This window comes from Tamandua tetradactyla, chromosome 5 (assembly GCF_023851605.1).
Source record: "Tamandua tetradactyla isolate mTamTet1 chromosome 5, mTamTet1.pri, whole genome shotgun sequence".
Lineage (NCBI taxonomy): Eukaryota > Metazoa > Chordata > Mammalia > Pilosa > Myrmecophagidae > Tamandua > Tamandua tetradactyla.
Window position 1 is genome coordinate 91,579,380 of NC_135331.1, and position 18,399 is coordinate 91,597,778.

General features: G+C 46.1%; 1 protein-coding gene across 1 annotated transcript in view; it reads left to right on the forward strand.

Annotated features, from left to right (window-relative positions):
• The first annotated feature begins 614 nt into the window (after window positions 1-614).
• The window catches only part of SCUBE3 (signal peptide, CUB domain and EGF like domain containing 3), a 39,736-nt gene continuing 21,951 nt past the window's right edge, over window positions 615-18,399 (forward strand). Inside the window, exons 1-3 of the mRNA XM_077161567.1 lie at window positions 615-721; window positions 15,731-15,853; window positions 16,817-16,942. Coding sequence (XP_077017682.1) covers window positions 637-721; window positions 15,731-15,853; window positions 16,817-16,942 — 334 coding nt within the window. The 5' untranslated portion in view covers window positions 615-636. The remainder of the gene's footprint in view (window positions 722-15,730; window positions 15,854-16,816; window positions 16,943-18,399) is intronic.

An 18,399-nucleotide genomic window follows, 5' to 3' on the forward strand; every position in this document is an offset into this window, starting at 1 on the left:
AGAGGGAGCGGCCGCCGCGCCGAGGCCCTATTTGAAGGAAAAAAGAGCACGAAAAAGGAGGTGGTGGAGGAGGAGGAGGAGGAGGAAGAACACGAAAAGGAGCGAGGAGAGGACGAGAAAGAGGAGGAGGAGAAAAACGAAGAAAAAGAGACGGAGTCTGAGAGACGGAGAAAGAGCGAGCGAAGAAGAAAGAGAGGCAGAAAGGGCGTGTTTCTGGTGCTGCGTTTCCCCTCCCCTTTCTCAGGTCCTTCGCTCGGGCTCTGTGCGCACTCCCTGCTACAGCTCTCTCCACGCGAAGCTGGGAATTGGGTGGGATTATACCCAGCAGCCCAGCCGCCGCCGCTAGCAGAGTCGGGTTGGGAGAGGGCGGGGGTTCCTCTCCGTCACCGGCGCCGGGCGCCCCTCGCCTCGTCGCGCTCTGCCTCGCTCTCCCAGCGTCGGGCCGGGAAGAGCCGGCAGCATCGGGAGCCTCCCGCCGAGGGCGCAGCGGTCTGCACCCGGCGCCCGCAGCCCCGCGCCGGGCCCCGGCGGGGCGCCCCTTCCCCTCCCCCTCCGGCGCGCGGGGTCCCAGCCGGCTTCCGCCCTCCCGGGACTGCGAGATCTGCCCCGACTGCCTGGCTGCTCGTAGCTCCAGCCATGGGCTCGGGGCGCGTGCCCGGGTTCTGCTTGTTAGTCCTGCTGGTACACACCCGCGCAGCCCAGCACAGCAAAGCCGCGCAAGGTAAGGAAAGAGGCTGGGGGACTGCCGGAGCTGCGAGGCCCGAGGGCGGGGACGCGATTTCGGAGGGGCAGGGCAGGTGCTGGAAAGCGGGCTGCTGTCAGGACCCGGCCTGTGCACCCGGACTCCCCGGCTGTGGACCTGATCTCTGGGATCGAGAAGCTAGAGTAGCCAAGGGTGGCATGGGTGAGTGAGAAGTTTTGGGGGGCGATGGGCAGGAGTGATCATACACCTCAGAATCCTGGCTGACTTCACTGACACCCCAAGCGTCTTAGAAACACTCCTTTTCCTGAAAAGTGTGAAGGAATCTTCTCTTCTCCTAAACATTGCCAGAAACTCAAACTGTGGCCTGGGGAGACCGAGAGAATGAAAACTTTTCAGCCATGCTATGTATTTCTTCCCTTCGCCCCCAATCCTTATGCAAAGTTAGAGATTTCGAGGTTGCAAACCTATTTTAGTGGAAAACTGGTAAAGAAAGATAGGCTCTTTTATAGAAAAAACTCGTCTCTAACTGTATGGTAGTGGGCTGAAGAAGAGAAGAAAAATTTCTTGACTCTGGCTGCCGGCAAGAATGTTGCATTTCTGCCTCTTTGGGGGGAAATCTCTTTGGTCTTGCATGGCTTTCATTTCTTATCATAATATTTATTTATTAAGGCCTCGGGTTTCCAATTCCATTTAAATCCAGGTCAGAATTGCATTAAAATAACAAAGTAAAATTCCAGGCCAGGGAGCTCTGACAGATCCCTCTAGGAATTAGAGAGAGAGAGAGAGAGAGACAGGGAGGCCCTCCTGCCCCCATCCCTGACCCCGGGCTCATCGCCTGGCCAGTCCCAACGCTGAGCAGTTACATCGGGTCTGCTAGCAGAAACCACTGTGGTGTGCAGACAGTTCTCTCAGGACAGCCTCCCTTCCCCCTTGACCTCTTGCTGCACCCCTCCCCCCATCACATCCTCCCCAAAGAAAAGATTTATATGGACAAAAAGAAAATTCCTCCTGGAAAGGCTTTACCCAGGAGGATATGATTCTGTCTATTGTCCCAGGGACTCCTGAAGCCAAACTGGGGTTAGGAGGTGGCTGGGCCAGAAGGGAAAGTTGAACTTGGGAGTTGGGGAGTCCTGAGTGTTGACGGTCAGTTCACTGCCTCCTGGAGTCTGAGCACCCTGCTCTTAAGCTGCTCTGTACACTGGATGGGCTCCCCCTTTGTTAAAAGGAAGGTGCTATATTGACGCCACCTTCCTCTATCAAAACACTGCCTCTGCAACTAACTGTTTCCCCCAACCTGTCCATTTGCAGAACTGAAACCCTAGATACCCTCAGCTGTCAAAGACCAGACCCTGCTGCCAAACTGCCTCTTCTCCAGTCTTGGTTCCAGACAGTCCACCACCACTGCTAACCCCAGCCTGGGAGCAGCCCCTCTCCCCACTGTGGATTTGCTTCTGTTTTCATAAACAAAGCTGGCTTTTGTAGTGCGTGCTGACTTACTCATAACATGGAATTAGCTAGAGAGTTTAGTCTGAAGGAAGGAATAGATTCCATGCAGTAATCTAGAGACAAGATAAGGGCCTCTTTCAACTTGGAGCCAGTGTCTGTGGTAGCCTAGTGATGCTGGGGGGCCTGGGAGAAGAAGGGGGAGCAAGCGGGTGTATGTAAGGGGGGGATGGAGACCCCTTGAAGGGACAGGTGCCATCAAGCAAAAGCTTTCAAGCCTGAAAGATTGGCTCATTGTTCAGGCATAGAAGGACTCAGAATCCCTCTAAAGTACTCCAGTACTCCCTCATTCATTGGACACCCTGCTAAGTGCTGTGGAAAATGCAGTCGAGGGTGGAGGCCCCTGTTCTCTAGGAGCTTACAGACTAGTAATTTTGCTTATTCATTCACAGGCCAACACTTGCTTTGACTGGACTGCAGTTAGCTTGGCATCTTCCCTCCTTTTGATCCCTGAGTTTAGCTTGGCATAGAATTGAAGCCCCTCATTGCAGCTACTTTTGACTCTGCTATTCAGGAAATCTATAAACTGGGTCTGTAAGAGATTACCTAACCTCAGGTTTGCCAGGTGAGAAGGATGTTTCTGGACCTAAATCTGCAGGCAGATGCTGCAGGAAGGACACGAACTGACCCTTCAGGGCAGCCTTGCAGCCATACCCATGGATAGAGTGCTGTGGGCATCAAGGCCTCCCTTGCCCTCACATATATCTCCCAGGTATCACCAATGGCAGAAAATGTGCCTTTAATGCTGCATACTTTTAAATGAAGCTCTGGCTTGTCTTTATAATGCAGATGGCTTTGACAAGTATTTTGCAAGAAGTTACTATTAGCTCTGTGGATATCTGGATCTCTGTCCCTTATCTTCCAAGATGCCCACATCATGAGATTCTAACTAGTCTGGAATGGGGTTGAGGGGTGCAAAGAAGGGATAAAGGTAAAGATGTGTGTGTATGTGTGTGTGTGTGTGTGTGTGTGTGTGTGTGTGTGTGTGTGTGTGAGGTTCACCACCATCACCCATAGATGACATAGCTGCTCAGCATGAACAGGGATATATTTTTGCCCATGAGAACTGTGTGTGGATGAGTGGGTGGGTAGATGTGACTAGGACTGACTGAGCATGAGAGCACATGGTTTTGAGTGTTTTTCCAAGTATCTTAAAGTGTATTTTAAAGTAGACAGACTGGATAACCAAGATAATTGTTAACTTAAAAGCCATTTGCTTTTTTTGGGGGGAGGAGAGGGGGGTGGTCGCTAGGGGTAGCAGTGGTTAAAAAGATCTAATCCTTGCTTAGGGCTCAGGTTACAAGCCAAAAGAAAAGGTCTCCCAGCCTCCTGGGAAACTCGTCCCCTGGAGCACGCCCCAGGGGACATGCTCTGGTAGAGTCAGCCTGACCCTTTAGCTTACCTGGTGTTTTCTCTCCTCCTTAGGAATAGAGTTTTGATAATGTCATGCATTTAGAGCTTCCAAGTAACACCATTCCTGGGACTGAGAGGTTTCATCTGGCAGCAAACAGTGTCTCTCTGTCTCGATACCGTCTCTCCGGGTCTCTGTCGGGGTATAAGCGTGTGTCTCTCTCTTTCTTTCCCCCACTCCTCTTTTCCTCTTTAATGTGGCTGTTTCCTCCCCCACCCTCCACTTCCCTGGGCTCCTGTGGCCAGCTCTTACACAGACGGGACTGTTCCTCCCAGCCCCTCCCTCCAAAATATGAAATGAAAACTATAACCATGTCCGCGGGTGAGGGTGGCCCCGTGGGCAGCCAGCTACTGCCTGTGCCCCATCCAGGCCCTACTGGAGAGAGTCACTCAATCTTGCAGCCTGATCTTCAGTTAGTTCCCTCTGCCCCCCCCCCATCCCCATTTTTCAGAAGGGGTGGAGACTGGGGGTGGACTGCTTAGAAATTCCTCAGGAATCCCTTTGACCTCTCTTCATTCAATGACATGACTCCTGGGGGTTGGGGAAAGCCGATGGTGGGGGGAGTACAGAAACTTTTCTCTGTTTTCCACCTCCAACTCCTCTCCTCCTTGAGTCTTTGCAGGATGGAATAAGAAAGGGCACTAGAAGACCCTGGGCAAAGACTTCTGAGGCCAGAATTACTCCAGGCAGAGAAAGAAGAAAACTATCAGCAACCCCCAAATGAGACTGTTTTTTGAAGCCTTCAGGAATCTGAGAGCATGAGAACCGGTTTGAGATGTGAGCGGCTGGGACCTGTTGTAAAAGGAGACGGCCCTGGGTGTGAGTTTGGGAATGTGAGGTGTACATTCACTGGGGCGTGTGAGCGTGCGTGTGCATGACTCAGGGTGTGTGTATGCACGTATGTGTGTGTGTGTGCGTACATACAGTGCTCTGGGGAGAAAAAAGAAGGAAGCAAGGCAATGAACATTTTGTTTGAGTTGGAGAAGTGAAGAAGTAGAAGGGCTCTGTCCAACCCCAAACTGAGGGTGGGGGAGGGAACAGATGGCTTCAGACTCTGGAGAAGATGTGGGTGGAGGAGCTTGCTACCTGAACCCCCCCCACCAAGTCCCTGCCCCCAGGCTGGTCCCCGCATGTCAGGGTGTGGGCCTCCTTTGACATCCTGTATCCCTAGCACATGACTGCTCATAAGAAAGAGTCCCTGTCAGGGCTGGAAACTGCGGAGCTGCTCTGAGGTGTGCAGTGCCCACAAGAGGCCCAGACCTGGGGACGGCTTCTCTAGGCTCAGTTAGAAGACAGGAGTCTGGAAACAGAGGGAAGGTGACTGCTGGGCTTTTGTGGGAGAAATGAAACAATGGCCAACCCAGGGATGTTTGGAGTATAGAGGAGCTAATCACCTGGGCTAAGGGGGGGTCATGAACTTTCCTTCCTCACTGGCCACTCTTATCACTAGACTGGCTGTTCTCTTCCTCCTACACCCATATTCTGCCAGCCCCAAATGGTAAATGCAGAGCTAATGATTGGAGCAGCTGAGGAAATAATCAAAATTCTCTTCCTCACTGGTAAAATGGCCTATCTGTAGGGTCCTTTTCAGCTCTGAGATTTTGCACAACTCATCAAAATCCTTTCTACAGAAGACACTGTGGAAAACTTCAGTCCTGCAGCCTTATACCTCTGATTCTCAGGTCCTCTTCTTTTCCAACTCTGCTCCACTTTTTCCTGCCTGAGTCTAAGTCATGTGGCTATTCATTCTTTTACCCATTTCCTGTGGTCCCAATTACCTGGTGGTTCTTACTGTGTCCTTATAGTGAAGCATTTCCCCCTGGAAATAGCCCCTCAAGAACAAGTAATTGTGAGCATGTGTGTATCAAATGAAGCTGGGAAGTGGAGCTGAAATGTTCATATTCTGGAACTGAATACTTTCTGGTTGGGCCCCAGAACCCAGTCCTTGGTCCCATACCAGATTCTCAACTCCATGACTGGCCCTCTGTATCCTGCCCCCACCTAAACATCTCCCCACTTCAGATCAAGGCACTATTTTTTAGTTTGCCTTTGGATGCTGCAATTGACCCTTACAAATAGGTGATGACTCTTCAGTGGGGCCTGTGGCCCTTCTCTTACCGAAGGTTTTTCCTGTGGCTGTAATCATAGCCCTAGAGAGCCGTGGAGTTGGGATTTCAGAGCACTGGACCACGGGCTCTCTGGGTCTGGTCACTGACAATGACAAGTTGAGGAAAGACCTGGGCAGGAACCGCTGGCTGGAGGGAAGATCCAGGATAAGGAAACAGATCAGAGGAATCCCTGGGTTAGGGCAGGGTGTCGGCATATGTGGGCATTTGGGAGGGGGGCTGGGAGAAGGGGGGTGCTTCAAGGGTGGACCCTGGGGAACAGGTTTACAGAGAGGACGTTTTTACAAGTTTCTAATTATATTTATTTGGAGTTTTCCTCTGGTGGTTTGAAGCTGTTAACAGCAGGAACCTGTATCCCTAGTGTTTGTTTTTGTTTCTAACCAGCTGCTTGGCCCCAGCATAGTGAATCTAAGGGCAGGCAACACCTGCCCATGGCCACACCACCCAGCCCTCCCTTACAGCTGCCCTGTCTGCCTATAACGCTGTGCACCACCAGACACTGCTGTCTGCCACCATCCACCCCTACGCACCACCCTCCCTCCCTCCCCACTGTTCAGCCCGACTCTTCTCTCAAGCTGCCATGCCTAATGCCTCAGAGCATCTTCACATCTGCTGTCCCAAATTTCACTTCCTTTCCATTCCATGATTACATCTTAGATGCTTGCTTCATGCCCAGCTAAGAGCTGCATTGGTGGGGAAAGGCACAACAGTATCTAAGGCATGGCTCCCTCCCTTGAATGCTTCTAAAGGACAATGTGTAGTAAAGGACAGGACTGAGAGTTACTAGTCTTAGAGCCTGGCACTATACTAGCTAGTTGCTTTTGGCTGAGATACGCTCTGTGGGCTTCAGTTTCCTCATCTGCATAATATGAGAGACTCATCTATAATATGAGAGACAGAACTGTTTGAGGACTAAAGGAAATACATGAAAGAATTTTGTACACTTAATGGGATTATAAAATCCGATGTCATTGTTGTTTTATGTTGTTGTTTTCTCAACAACTTGGAAAGGTAATAACCAGGAAATTGGAATCTAAAATTCATCAGGGTCCCCTAATGGGTGATGTGGCTCTCAGCTTCAGCCCCCTCCCCTCCAAATCACCCGGCACCAACTGTTTATCCTGGCTGCTCAGTTGAGCAGACTAAGCTTGTGTGAGAGGGAAGGGACTATTTTAAAAAACAGTGAACCTTCTCTACTCCTTAGGGTTGAGAGGCCATCATTGTGAGTTTACTAGACTCTCTCTCTGACCTTCCTTACCCCTGCCCAGGCCTTATCCAGGCTAAGACTGGGCCCAGGCCGCAGATAAGGTCAGAGCACCAGCCCAGTCCCAAACTGTGAAGATAGTCTGAGAAGCTGGAGCTGGGAAGCCAAACTCTAGCTTTCCCAGCAGCCATTTTGATCTGGAGTTGGAGTAGATAGACACACATGTGGATACGTGTGCACATGTTACAAGTTAGTATGTTGTGGCCAAAGCCTGGGCTGATGCTATATTGGATGTGACTTAGATGTGGGAGGCAGCATGGAGGAAAGGATGAGGGAACAGACCTTGGAGTAGCAAGGGAATGCTGGTGGTCCTGGTGCCCCGTTAGGGGCACTGAGACTGGGGAACATTGATCTGAAGAGATGCCTGTGGTGCCCCAGATGATAACTAAAGATCCTGAGATCCTATGATTCATTGGTTCCAGTTTCTTGTAAGTCCAACACTCATCAAATGGATGTCTTTTAGCAGCCATCTTCCCTTCTCAGAGTTTCCTGTCTCCCTACCCCTTAACTTAGGACTAGATTCGTGGGACTACCCTCTACCCAGAAAAACTGTGGGGTCATAGGAGAGTGAATAAGTGATACTTCTTTCAGAGGGATTGCCTCAGAAAGGGGCCTCATTCACTCACCCACTAGCCCATTCACCCATCCATCCATCTACCAGCCCATCCATCCATCCATCCACTCATCCATCTACCAAATATTCACTGTGTGTCTTAAATGTATAATTAGTCTGTCTTGTTCAATGATGGATCTCTAGCACCTAGCACAGTGCTTGGCTTGTTACAGATGCTCAGTAAATATTTGTTGAATGGTTGAATCAAATATGCTCAACTTTATTCTAGCTGTTATATGTTTCAAAGGTTAATAAGCCATGGCCTCAAGGAGCTTTCAGGTTCTTTAAGAAAATACACATACACTAAAGGTTAAATAATGGTAAAGGGAGCAATAAAGGAGGTATCACAAGGTAGGGATTGGTCAGGTAACCAGAGAACCTGACAGTCAAAGCCACAGGAGTCAAGAGAAAGCAGATTACAAAGGCTGGATCAGTCACAGTAGTGCACTGGCAAGTATGCAGCTTCCAGTAGTGGCAACTGAACTGGATTCTCGATGAATGAGATTTGAATGCATTTAAGGAGAGGGAAATAGGGGAGTGAGAAAGACAAATCATTTATCTTGGGCTAGATTGGCTGGGGCAAGAAGGATGTCACAGGCAGAGGGGCACATTAGGAGACTGGCATGCTAGTCATTAAGCCCACCGAGTTTGCCTATGTTTTCTACTCCCAGTTTTAGCTGTGGTATTGTAGAAGGTGAGGGGTGTCTGCCTTATCCACAGCCTGCTTTCCTGCTCATTTCCATTTATTATTATTCCTGAGCTGGACCTGGGCAAAACTGTGAAGTAGATGAAGTGTTTCCTTCTCTTTTAGGGTACACACCTTCATTCCTAGAAGGGAGTTTTAGATCCCCCATGTTATAATAATCTTCTCTTTCTGGTTTATCCTCCAACCCCAACCTAACATTTTTCCATTCATTTAGAATTTATGAAGCACTCTGCTAGGCACTGAAGTAAACCAGAAGTGCTGAGAAAAGCTGCTGCATTTATGGGACTTGTTCCTTAGTGCCAGGACAGGGTAAGGCAAAGACATCTTAGCTCATGTGCGGTGTCTCTGCAGTCATCACTCTCCCCTCCTTCAGCTTCTGTTCCAGCCTAATGCCCAGTGTGTGGGGTCTCCATAGCCTTCACAAAGGATAGCAGAGGACAGCTTTTTGGTTTCCAGCTGGCCTCTCACCCACTTTACCTCCCTCCTTGAGCAGCTCCTAGTATGGGTGGAGGAAGCACTATCAGGAATGTGTCTCCCAGAAATTCTCACCACAGGTTCTGCTCCCCTGGTGCTGCATTTCCCCACACTAGACCTGAAATAAGCTCTGAGGAGTGGAGAATGTGAAGGGGGAGGAGGCAAAAATTAGCAAGAAGAAATAATAGTCAACCTTTATTAAGCATTTACTATATGCCTATATTATGGTGCTAATTGCTTGATGCTTATGGCAGTTTCATGAGGAGGTGCTATTATAATTCCCACTTATAGAGAACAGGTAAGCTCAGACGCCAGCCCAGTATCACATAGCCACAGGTGAAACTGGCATTTGAACTGACACAGTGCCACTCTAGAACCCCTTCTCTAAACCACTCTGTCATGTTGCTGCCCAACAGTTCTCTTCCCAGCCTGGGCAAATAGTTTACTCACATTACCTGAGTTGGGAAAGGGAGACAGACAGCAACATCAGCCTCCTTCTGGAGATCCTGATTCAGCTGGTGTGAGAGGCACCTGGACATTCAAGTTTTCTAAAAGTTCCCCTGGGAATTTCAGTGTGCAGCCAGTGCTGAGAACCACTGGTCTAAACCAATCCCTGTCAAAAGAACATCCAGTGGATGTTGGGGTAGCTAGTAAACACTTGTGACTTAAGAGAACAAGATAAGGCAAGATTATGCTCATGGGTTTTGAAGGGATCCATACAAGGAGAAATTCTAGGTGGGCATGTGTGGTGGGAAGAAGCTCTGGAAGAATGAACTGGCAAAAGGAGGAGATGCTGCATATAATTTGGGGCCCTGCCTCACAGTTCTACTTTAGGCTAGTACTGATTTGAAAGAGTCCAAATAAGCAATTGACAGCTGTCCTTTTCCTAGCAAGTGCCCAGCCAAGTGAAGAAAGCTGAACATGTACAATGAAATGGCTTTAAAGCATTTATAGAAGAACTCAGCAATAGGTGCAAATAGTAAGATAAGTTGAGTCCCTAAGGACCAGAAACTTAACAGTAACACAGCTCACCAAGAGCTTTTTTTTTTTTTAACTTTTTTTTATTGTATAGTACAACATAAATACCAAGCAAAGAAATAAAAAAGCAATAGTTTTCAAACCACTCTTCAACAAGTAGTTACATATTATCCTCTCATATTTTTCCTTCTAGCTGATCCAGAATATAGGAGGCTAGAGGGCTTAAATATTTTTTTATCATCACAATTGACTTTTTTTCTGAAAAGTAACATATATACAAAAAGCTATATGTTTCAAAGCACAGCACCACAGTTAGTTGTAGAACATATTTCAGAGTTTGACATGGGTTATAATTTCACAATTTTAGATTTTTACTTCTAGCTACTCTAAAATACTGGAGACTAAAAGAGAACAGTTTAATGATCCAGCATTCATATTCATTTGTTAAATCCTATCTTCTTTGTATAACTCCACCATCACCTTTGATCTTTCCATACCTCTCTTTAGGGGTGTTTGGGCCATGCAATTCTAAATTTTTGATATTGGAAGGGTCTGTCACTAATATGGGGTAGGGAGATGGAACTATCTGATGTTCTGGAGAGGCTGGGCTAGGTTTCAGGACTTATCTGGACCAGGGACCCATCTGGAGGTTGTAGGTTTCTGGCAACTTAACTCTAGTGCATGGAACACTTGTGGAATCTTATATATTGCCCTAGGTGTTCTTTAGGATTGGCTGAATGGCCCTGGTTGGGGGTTGGCTGGTTATGATAGGTAGCAAGATCTAACTGAAGCTTGCATAAGAGCAACCCCCAGAGTAGCCTCTCAACTCTATTGGAACTCTCTCTGCCACTGATACTTAATTAATTACACTTCTGTTCCCCCTTTTGGTCAGGATGTAATTGTTGATCCCACAGTGCCAGATCTGAATTCATCTCTGGGAGTCATCTCCCACATCGCCAGGGAGACTTTCACCCCTGGATGCCTTTCCCATGTAGGGGGAAGGGCAATGATTTCACTTGCAGAGTTGGGCTTAGAGACTGAGGCCACATCTGAGCAAGAAGAGGTCCTCCAGGAGTAACTCTTAGGCATGCCTATAGATAATCTAAGCGTCTCTACTACTACCTACATAAGCTTCACAAGAGTAAGCCTCATGATGTAGGGCATGGCCTATTGATTTGGATGTCCCTAAAGTTTGACACAGTATCAGGGGACTCCCTGATGTTAAGGTTTAATAGTTCCATATTCTTTCTCCCCTCCCTCTGGGAACTTTGCGAATACTTTTTATCTGCCTAATATATTCTAGGATGTTTCCAGGCATTACAGTAATCTATACAGGATTAAAGGACCTCTATCTTATTCTGTGCTCCCTGTTTTCATTTGTTCAAATGAGTATACAGATAGGTTGAATTAGATTATGCACTACAGATAATTTCAGTTCCAGATCAAATAAACCTTTCTTCCACTGGTCCAAAGAGTATGTGTGGTTTTAAAATATAGAAACTGTTTTCCTTCCCCTATATTCTGAATTACTTTAATCCCAATTTGTTCGGCTTTGTTCTTTTCTCTAAATATCAGGTTATATATATAAAATAGCCTCTCAAAATCCAGAAATAATAATCACCACTCCGGACTTAACGTGTCTGCTCGAAAAGCTTACAATCTAGGCCCCTATTTTCTTATAAGCATTTTCTAAAGGTGACCATACCATTGTTGTTCTTTTGTTTCTGGCTTATTTTGTCTCATCAAATGTCCCACATGTTCATTCAGATCATTGAAAAGCCTCACGACTTTGTTGCTTTTTGTAGCAGCACAAGCTTCATTCATAAGTATATACCATCATTCACCCACCAATCTACTTCGCTGTCAGTGCATCCTTCAGCCACCTGCATTCATCGGGCATCGTGTAGAAGGCCCAAAGTCCACAGTCCATAAACATTCTCAATTTTAGATAATTTCATTGTTCCCAAGAGAAAGAAAACCAATAGACACACCCTTGCCAACTAGGAACTCTAAACCTCCTCTTAACTCTTGCCCCCCCCCCGCCCCCATTATTTACCTCTGCTGTTGCTGTGGTAGTGCTGATGGTTTCCTTTTGAACATAGCTCATAGGATGCAATAGCAGTTTTCTCCCTGTACCATGGATTTAAACACTCTTTATACAAGAATCATATCTTTGAAGTAATTCTTGCTAGAATTAATTCATATTTCTCTTGTGAATCAGTGGGACACGTAGGTCTATACAACCCCTTTCAATCTTGTTCATCTTCAATGTAATACTACTTCTATACCCACTAGAGCATCACCTTCGCTCCTATCTATTCTCTTACATTGGAGTTCAACCTCGTTAGCTAACAGTTCACCCATCTCCAGCTTCTATATATCCCTAAGTTCTCTATATTCTGTATTATAAGCCTCTGATTATATCTTTATGCTGGTCATAAAAGTGGAATCACAGTATTCTATCGTTTTGTGTCTGGCTAACTTCGCTCAGCATTATGTCCTCAAGGCTCATCCATCTTGTCATGTGCTTCAGGATGTCATTTTGCTTTATGTTGCATAATATTCCATCATATGTATATGTATATACCACATTTTGTTGATCCACTCATCTTCACCAAGAGCTTTGGAGAAGACAGTTTTGAGCCAGTTTTGGAAAGCTGGGCACAATGTGGCTAGAAGTGACGAGAGGCGTACATCTCAAACATGAAGAATGAAATGTGTGCAAATGCTCAGAAAGTAGGAGAACAATTAGGAGTTGGAAGAGTAGGAAAGAGACAGAGTCTTCCAGAGCAAAGACTGCTGGAGAGAGATAAGTAGTATGAGCAGACGCCTAAGGAAGAGGGGTTAGATGGCAGAAAAAGTTCGGCTATGGAGGCTCTGCCAGAATGTTCAGGTTTGCTTCAGTCAGCATCATTTTTCAGTCTAGCACTGGTGAGCATGGGCAGACCTGGGGTATGGAGTGAGTGTGGGAGGCAAAGGGAAGAACCGGGAGCCCAGATGGCCTGATGCCTGGCCCCAGAAAAGCACTAGCTGAGTCAGAGACAGGCACATGACTCTCAGATGGTCCTAGAGGAGGGTTGAATGCCAGTCTCTAGAAATGTTCAAGTTCAGAAAGCAAAGGCTGTGGGGCATCCCATGCCTACCTCTAAGACTCAAGGATTACTTCAGGGACAAGAGTGATCAGCCAGTCCCTCCTCTGGTGACACAACAGAACAAATAAGACTAAGCCTTAAGTCATCCAAAGATTGGAAGTAAAAATTCATTTTCCCTCCATGGAGGGCATGTGTGAGATGTTGAAACAGATAAGGACTTGGACCTCCGGGTACCTTGTCTTTCTTCATACTTTTTAACCACATTTGCAATTTCCTCTTCCTTGTTCTGTCAAACTCTTATCCAATATCCAAGCTTGAATCCCACCCGTCAGGAAGTTGTTTTGATCCACACAGGGAGTCCCTTATTGTGAACTCCTGAAGCAGAGCTGTCCAATAGAACTTTCGGTGATGATGGAAATGTTCTGTATCTACACTGTCAGGTGTGGTAGCTACTAGCCATGTATGACTGTTAAGCACTTCACATGTGGTTAGTGCATATAAGAATGTTAATTTAAATTTGAATTTAAATAGTCACATGTGGCTAGTGGCTGCCATATTAGGACAATCCTAGAACATTTGTTTTCTTAATCTTAATTTAATACTTACCATCTCAAGCTACCATATATTGGACACCTACTGTAAACCAAGCTGAATTAAGCACTTTACACAAATATTCTCTTTGCTCACAGCAACTCATGAGGAGATATTTTTATACCCATTTTAAAGGAGAAGAAATGGAGAATCAGAAGCCTCCCTAGAAAGTGGTAGAGTTGGATTTGAATCTAGGGTTCACTGGCTCAGATCTGCCTTAATGTTTTTCTTTAAATGGCAGTTCATTTCTTTTGTACCATTTTTTCTCCATCAATTGGACAAACTGGATTCTACACTCTGTCACTTAGCATCTACAGAGGCTCCTCTTGCCGACTCTTAGGAACTAATCTTCCAAGTTCCCTCTTCTCTATTTTCTCACTTTAGGATGACTTCCCTGGGTGGGCCAGCAGGCAGATCACAACTGACTGCAGTACCTGGGTGAGACAGGGAGTGGGTGCAGAAGGACCTCAGTACTTAGAGTCACTGGGCATGGTGGACTATTGCAAAGGAGAAGAGAATTGTAAAGACAGCGCAGAGCTGAAGAGAATAGCCCAGAAGATTTGAAGCAAGGTGTTTGGGGACTCTCTTAAATTTCAGTTCTCCTTTTAGCCCCAGGAAGCTTCAGATCTGCCCCCTAACCACTTCTTGAAATATGGAAGCAGGGGACAGTTAAGTGTTTCAAGCTAGTACTCATGAGTACCTGAGATTATGGGGCTGCTCATTCATTCCTTCCGTAAAAAATGTATAAAGCACCTTTAGAATTTCAATTCAATAGGTCTGTGATAAGACCTGAGTATCTGCATCTTAACAAAACCCAGGTGATCCTCTGATCCACAGATCACACTTGGAAGTCAAACTGTCTTGATTTCAGATACTTTCTCTCTTACTCACGCAGGATGCTATTTATCTACTTTCTTGGTTTTCCAGTTCACAGCTAAAAGTATTCTCTTCTTCCTCTGATCTTCCCTTCAGTAGTAGTTCTCAACCCTAGCTGCACGTTAGAATCACCTGGGGACCTTTAAGAAAATACTGATGACCAACCCCCCCAGCCCTGGTTAGTGGATCAGAATCTCTGGGGATGGAACTTGAGCATATATCTTCTCAGGGAGTTGATTGATATGCAGGCAGGATTGAGGACTGCCTCTCACACTTCTCTAATACCTTCATGGCACTCACCACATCCAGCTACACATTGCTTATTTGCCTCTCTCCTTTAGCCTGAGTTGTTATCACCTCTGAGCCCCTATAACCCTCAGTACAGTGCCTTTTATACATATACATATACTCAATAAGCATTTTCAACTGAATGAAACATATTCCCCATTCAGCTCTATGGGCACCATAATATTGCCCCACAAGTTCAAGCCTTTTGCCCTAGGATGCTAAACGATTCTCTTTCCTATGTCTTTTTTTAACCAGCTTCTTTTTTGCTAATTTTTGGGTTATTCTTTCTTTAGTCTATTTCTATGTGTATAATGTACCTCATGGTAGAACAAGTGCTGAGAGAGAAGACTGCTTGGGGTTAGAGTAAAAGAGCTGAGTAGTGGGGTAGAGGGGCTGCCCTGGGTCAGCTTTAGAGAGTTTCCAGGGCTGCATTTATTAGACTTTAATTTGTTGGTGCCTACACCTGACATTCCCTAGTCCCTCCACTGTGGGCAGCACAGGGACTTAGGAGAATCTTCTAAGATGGAACTTCTTTCCTCTAAAGCTTCTTGGTACCATGGTGGGCAAGTGGAACAGGTCTACTCTCAAGCAGAATCATGAGGTGGATGAGGATTTCCTCAGGTGCCCAGTCTCCCATTCATTTCCCCTTTCTTTCCAATGGCCTCTGGATCCTTTCACCTCCCCAGAGGCCACTGTCTCCATGTCTCTCCCACTAAAGCTTGCTGCTAAGAAAGGCAAACTAATTCACATTAAGTTTAGTATTTCTAGTCAAGTTAAGTGTGCTAGTCAGTCCAGGGATTTTTTTGTTTATTGGCTTTTAAATCACAGGACAATCATTACGCAGAGGAATGTTTCAAATTATGGAGGATTTCAAATTATTGTGGATTAAGTATTTCTGAGGGGGGTGGGGATTCTTTCTGAATTCCTGAAATCACGGTGTCTGCCTACTCTGAAATCACACAGGAGTGTGGAACAGCACCCGCTTCCAGAGTGGTTGTTGCCTCTGTTTTAGAGAAGAGGGGATTTTGTTCCTGGGGAGCCCACCTTTAAGACATCCTTTGGAAAGCACTGATAGAGGGTCTCATATACTCCCTCCCCCTGCCAGATGTGGACGAATGTGTGGAGGGGACTGACAACTGCCACATCGATGCTATTTGCCAGAACACCCCACGGTCGTACAAGTGCATCTGCAAATCTGGCTACACAGGGGATGGCAAGCATTGCAAAGGTGAGGTTGGGTGTGTGCCAGAAAAAGAAAGACCTGTGGAAGAGGAGAAAACAGTGCCACTGCCTGGAGTTGGCAGACAGTGATTACTCTAATAGTGAAATTCCCACTAGTGTGAGGGTAACTGACCACATCTTCCCAGAGAGGGCACCTTTTTTTATTTGCACAAAGGCACCATATGAGCTACTCAAGGCTTTGGTAGATAGTTCACAGCCCCACAACCTGGCCCAGGGTGAGTGGGAGGGGGTGGGGGCGGTCAGTGTCATGGAACTAAAGCCTGAGGTTTCCTGATTTTAGACTCCTACAGCTTGACCTCAAAGTATAGGAACAGACAATTCACCCAGGGGAAATTAACATAGTAAACAAATATATCTTCCTCTTATAATTAAAGCAGCATAAATTAAAGCAATCTTGAGATGTTATTTTAAATATATTAAAGTACATCCATTAATTGCTGGTGGCATTATAAATTGAAAAGTGATTTTGTAATACCTAGCAGGAATCTTAAAAGATATTTATACCCTTTGACCCAGGAACTTAATTCTTAGGAATTTATTCAAAGGAAATTCAAAGAAACAAAACAATACATGGATAAAGATGTTTTTTGATACATTATTTATGGTGGAAACTAAGTGGAAGAAACCTAAATTTCTGATGACAGAAAATGGATTGATAAATTATGATATGGGAACACAATAGAATATTCTCTAACTACTTACAAGGGTAATTAGAAAGACTGGGTGGAAACGTGAAGATGTTTATGATTTAAGTTTAGATGCAAAAACAAAGATGCAAAATTGTTTGTGGGCTATGAAAGAAACCATAAACAATACATACATACACACACAAAAGGATATATTAAAAACAAACAAAGAAAAAACCCAAAAGGCTCAGCCAAGGGATGGACAGTGGGGAGTACACAGGTGTGTTCAGCTGAATCCTGTCTCAGCTTCTTTTTTCCAACAGATGTGGATGAGTGTGAGCGAGAGGATAATGCAGGTTGCGTGCATGACTGTGTCAATATCCCTGGCAATTACCGATGCACTTGCTATGATGGATTCCACCTGGCACATGATGGGCACAACTGTCTGGGTAAGCAAGGGAGAGTGTATGTGAGGTGGCAGGTGTCTTGTGGGGATGGAGATGTTTTCAGCATTTCTTAGGCAAAAAGGGAATGTGATTAAAAAGAGCTGCAAAATAGAGAACAAGGTCAGCCTTCCTTTTAAGGACAGTCATTAAGGGTAAAATAATCTTGCTACTGAATGAAGAACATCAAAAGAGATGCTTCTAGCCAGAAAGTGCTCTCAGGGAAGAGCACCCAGGACATGAGAATAAGTGTGGTTAACCACAGAGGGTGAAGTGCGGTAGGAAGATACTTTGGCTCCAGATAGCTCCTGGCTCTGCTCCTTTCTACCTGTGAGGCTTTGCTCAAATCACCTAATTTCTGGGAGTCTCAGCTTCCTTATCTCTAAAATGTGGATGATAATATCACACTCAAAGGGCTGCTGGATGGCTCACATGAGAGAACATATGTAAAGGGCCTTTTATAGTCCTTAACACAGAGTAGGTGCTCAATAATGGGAGTAATGCTGAAAAAAGATTTCGGATTTGAACCCAGGGGTCCGTTCCCAAACTCATTCTGCTGATTCCAAAACAGAAAACGGAGACTGGAAGAATAGCGTGCAAGGAAAGAAGGGAAAGTAAGAGAAGTGATACCCAGTAAAGCAGGATGGGCCAGGCCCCCACTCCCCAACCTGATCAACAAGATGAATTATCTGAGGTTCTATTAGCCTAGGAGAACCTCTGTACTACTGAACTGCCTCTAAACCCAGTCATACCCTATCCTTGGACCCAGGCTATAACTTTCCACTCCCAACCCAGGCCTTGAAACCCTGATTCCTGCTAGGCCCCTCCTCCCAGCCCTGGCTACCTTTTTCGCCACCCTAGCTACCAGGGAAGGCCTCACTTGTTATCTGCCTAGTCACCCTTGAGGGACTTGGGGAAGAGAAGCTATGATGGTGGAACCAGGAGAGTGAATTATCTTTAGAACTGGGAACATGAGCTTCTGAGACAGTCTTTGACTTTCTAGGTCTCTGATTCTTACCAAGTTTAGTGTCCTTGTAATTGTTTGGGGAGAACCATACCAGAGGGATAAGATAATGAGTAAGAAGGCAGGGGGTCAAGGGGAGGAAAGGTCAAAGCCTCGGAGATGGGCTATCAAGGATTAAGGTTCAAAGTCTCAACCCTATCCTTGGCTCCTAGGGGAACACATGTCCTGGGCCTCTATATCCCAAAATTGGAGGAAAGAACTTGCTAGAGTAGCAAAGCCACAAAGGCTGGAATAGAAGAGAGCATACGGGAGAAGGATGGAATGTAGGATAGAGCAAAATCAGGAAGACAGGGATGGGGAGAAGCAAGGGGTGTAGCAAGAGATGGGGAAGACACAGGGACAAAATAGAAGAAACCTTAGCTTTTCCATCAGATGTATCATGCCAAGAAGGAGCCAGCTAGATCTGTCCCCCTCAGCCCTTGGCTATAAGGGGAAAAGA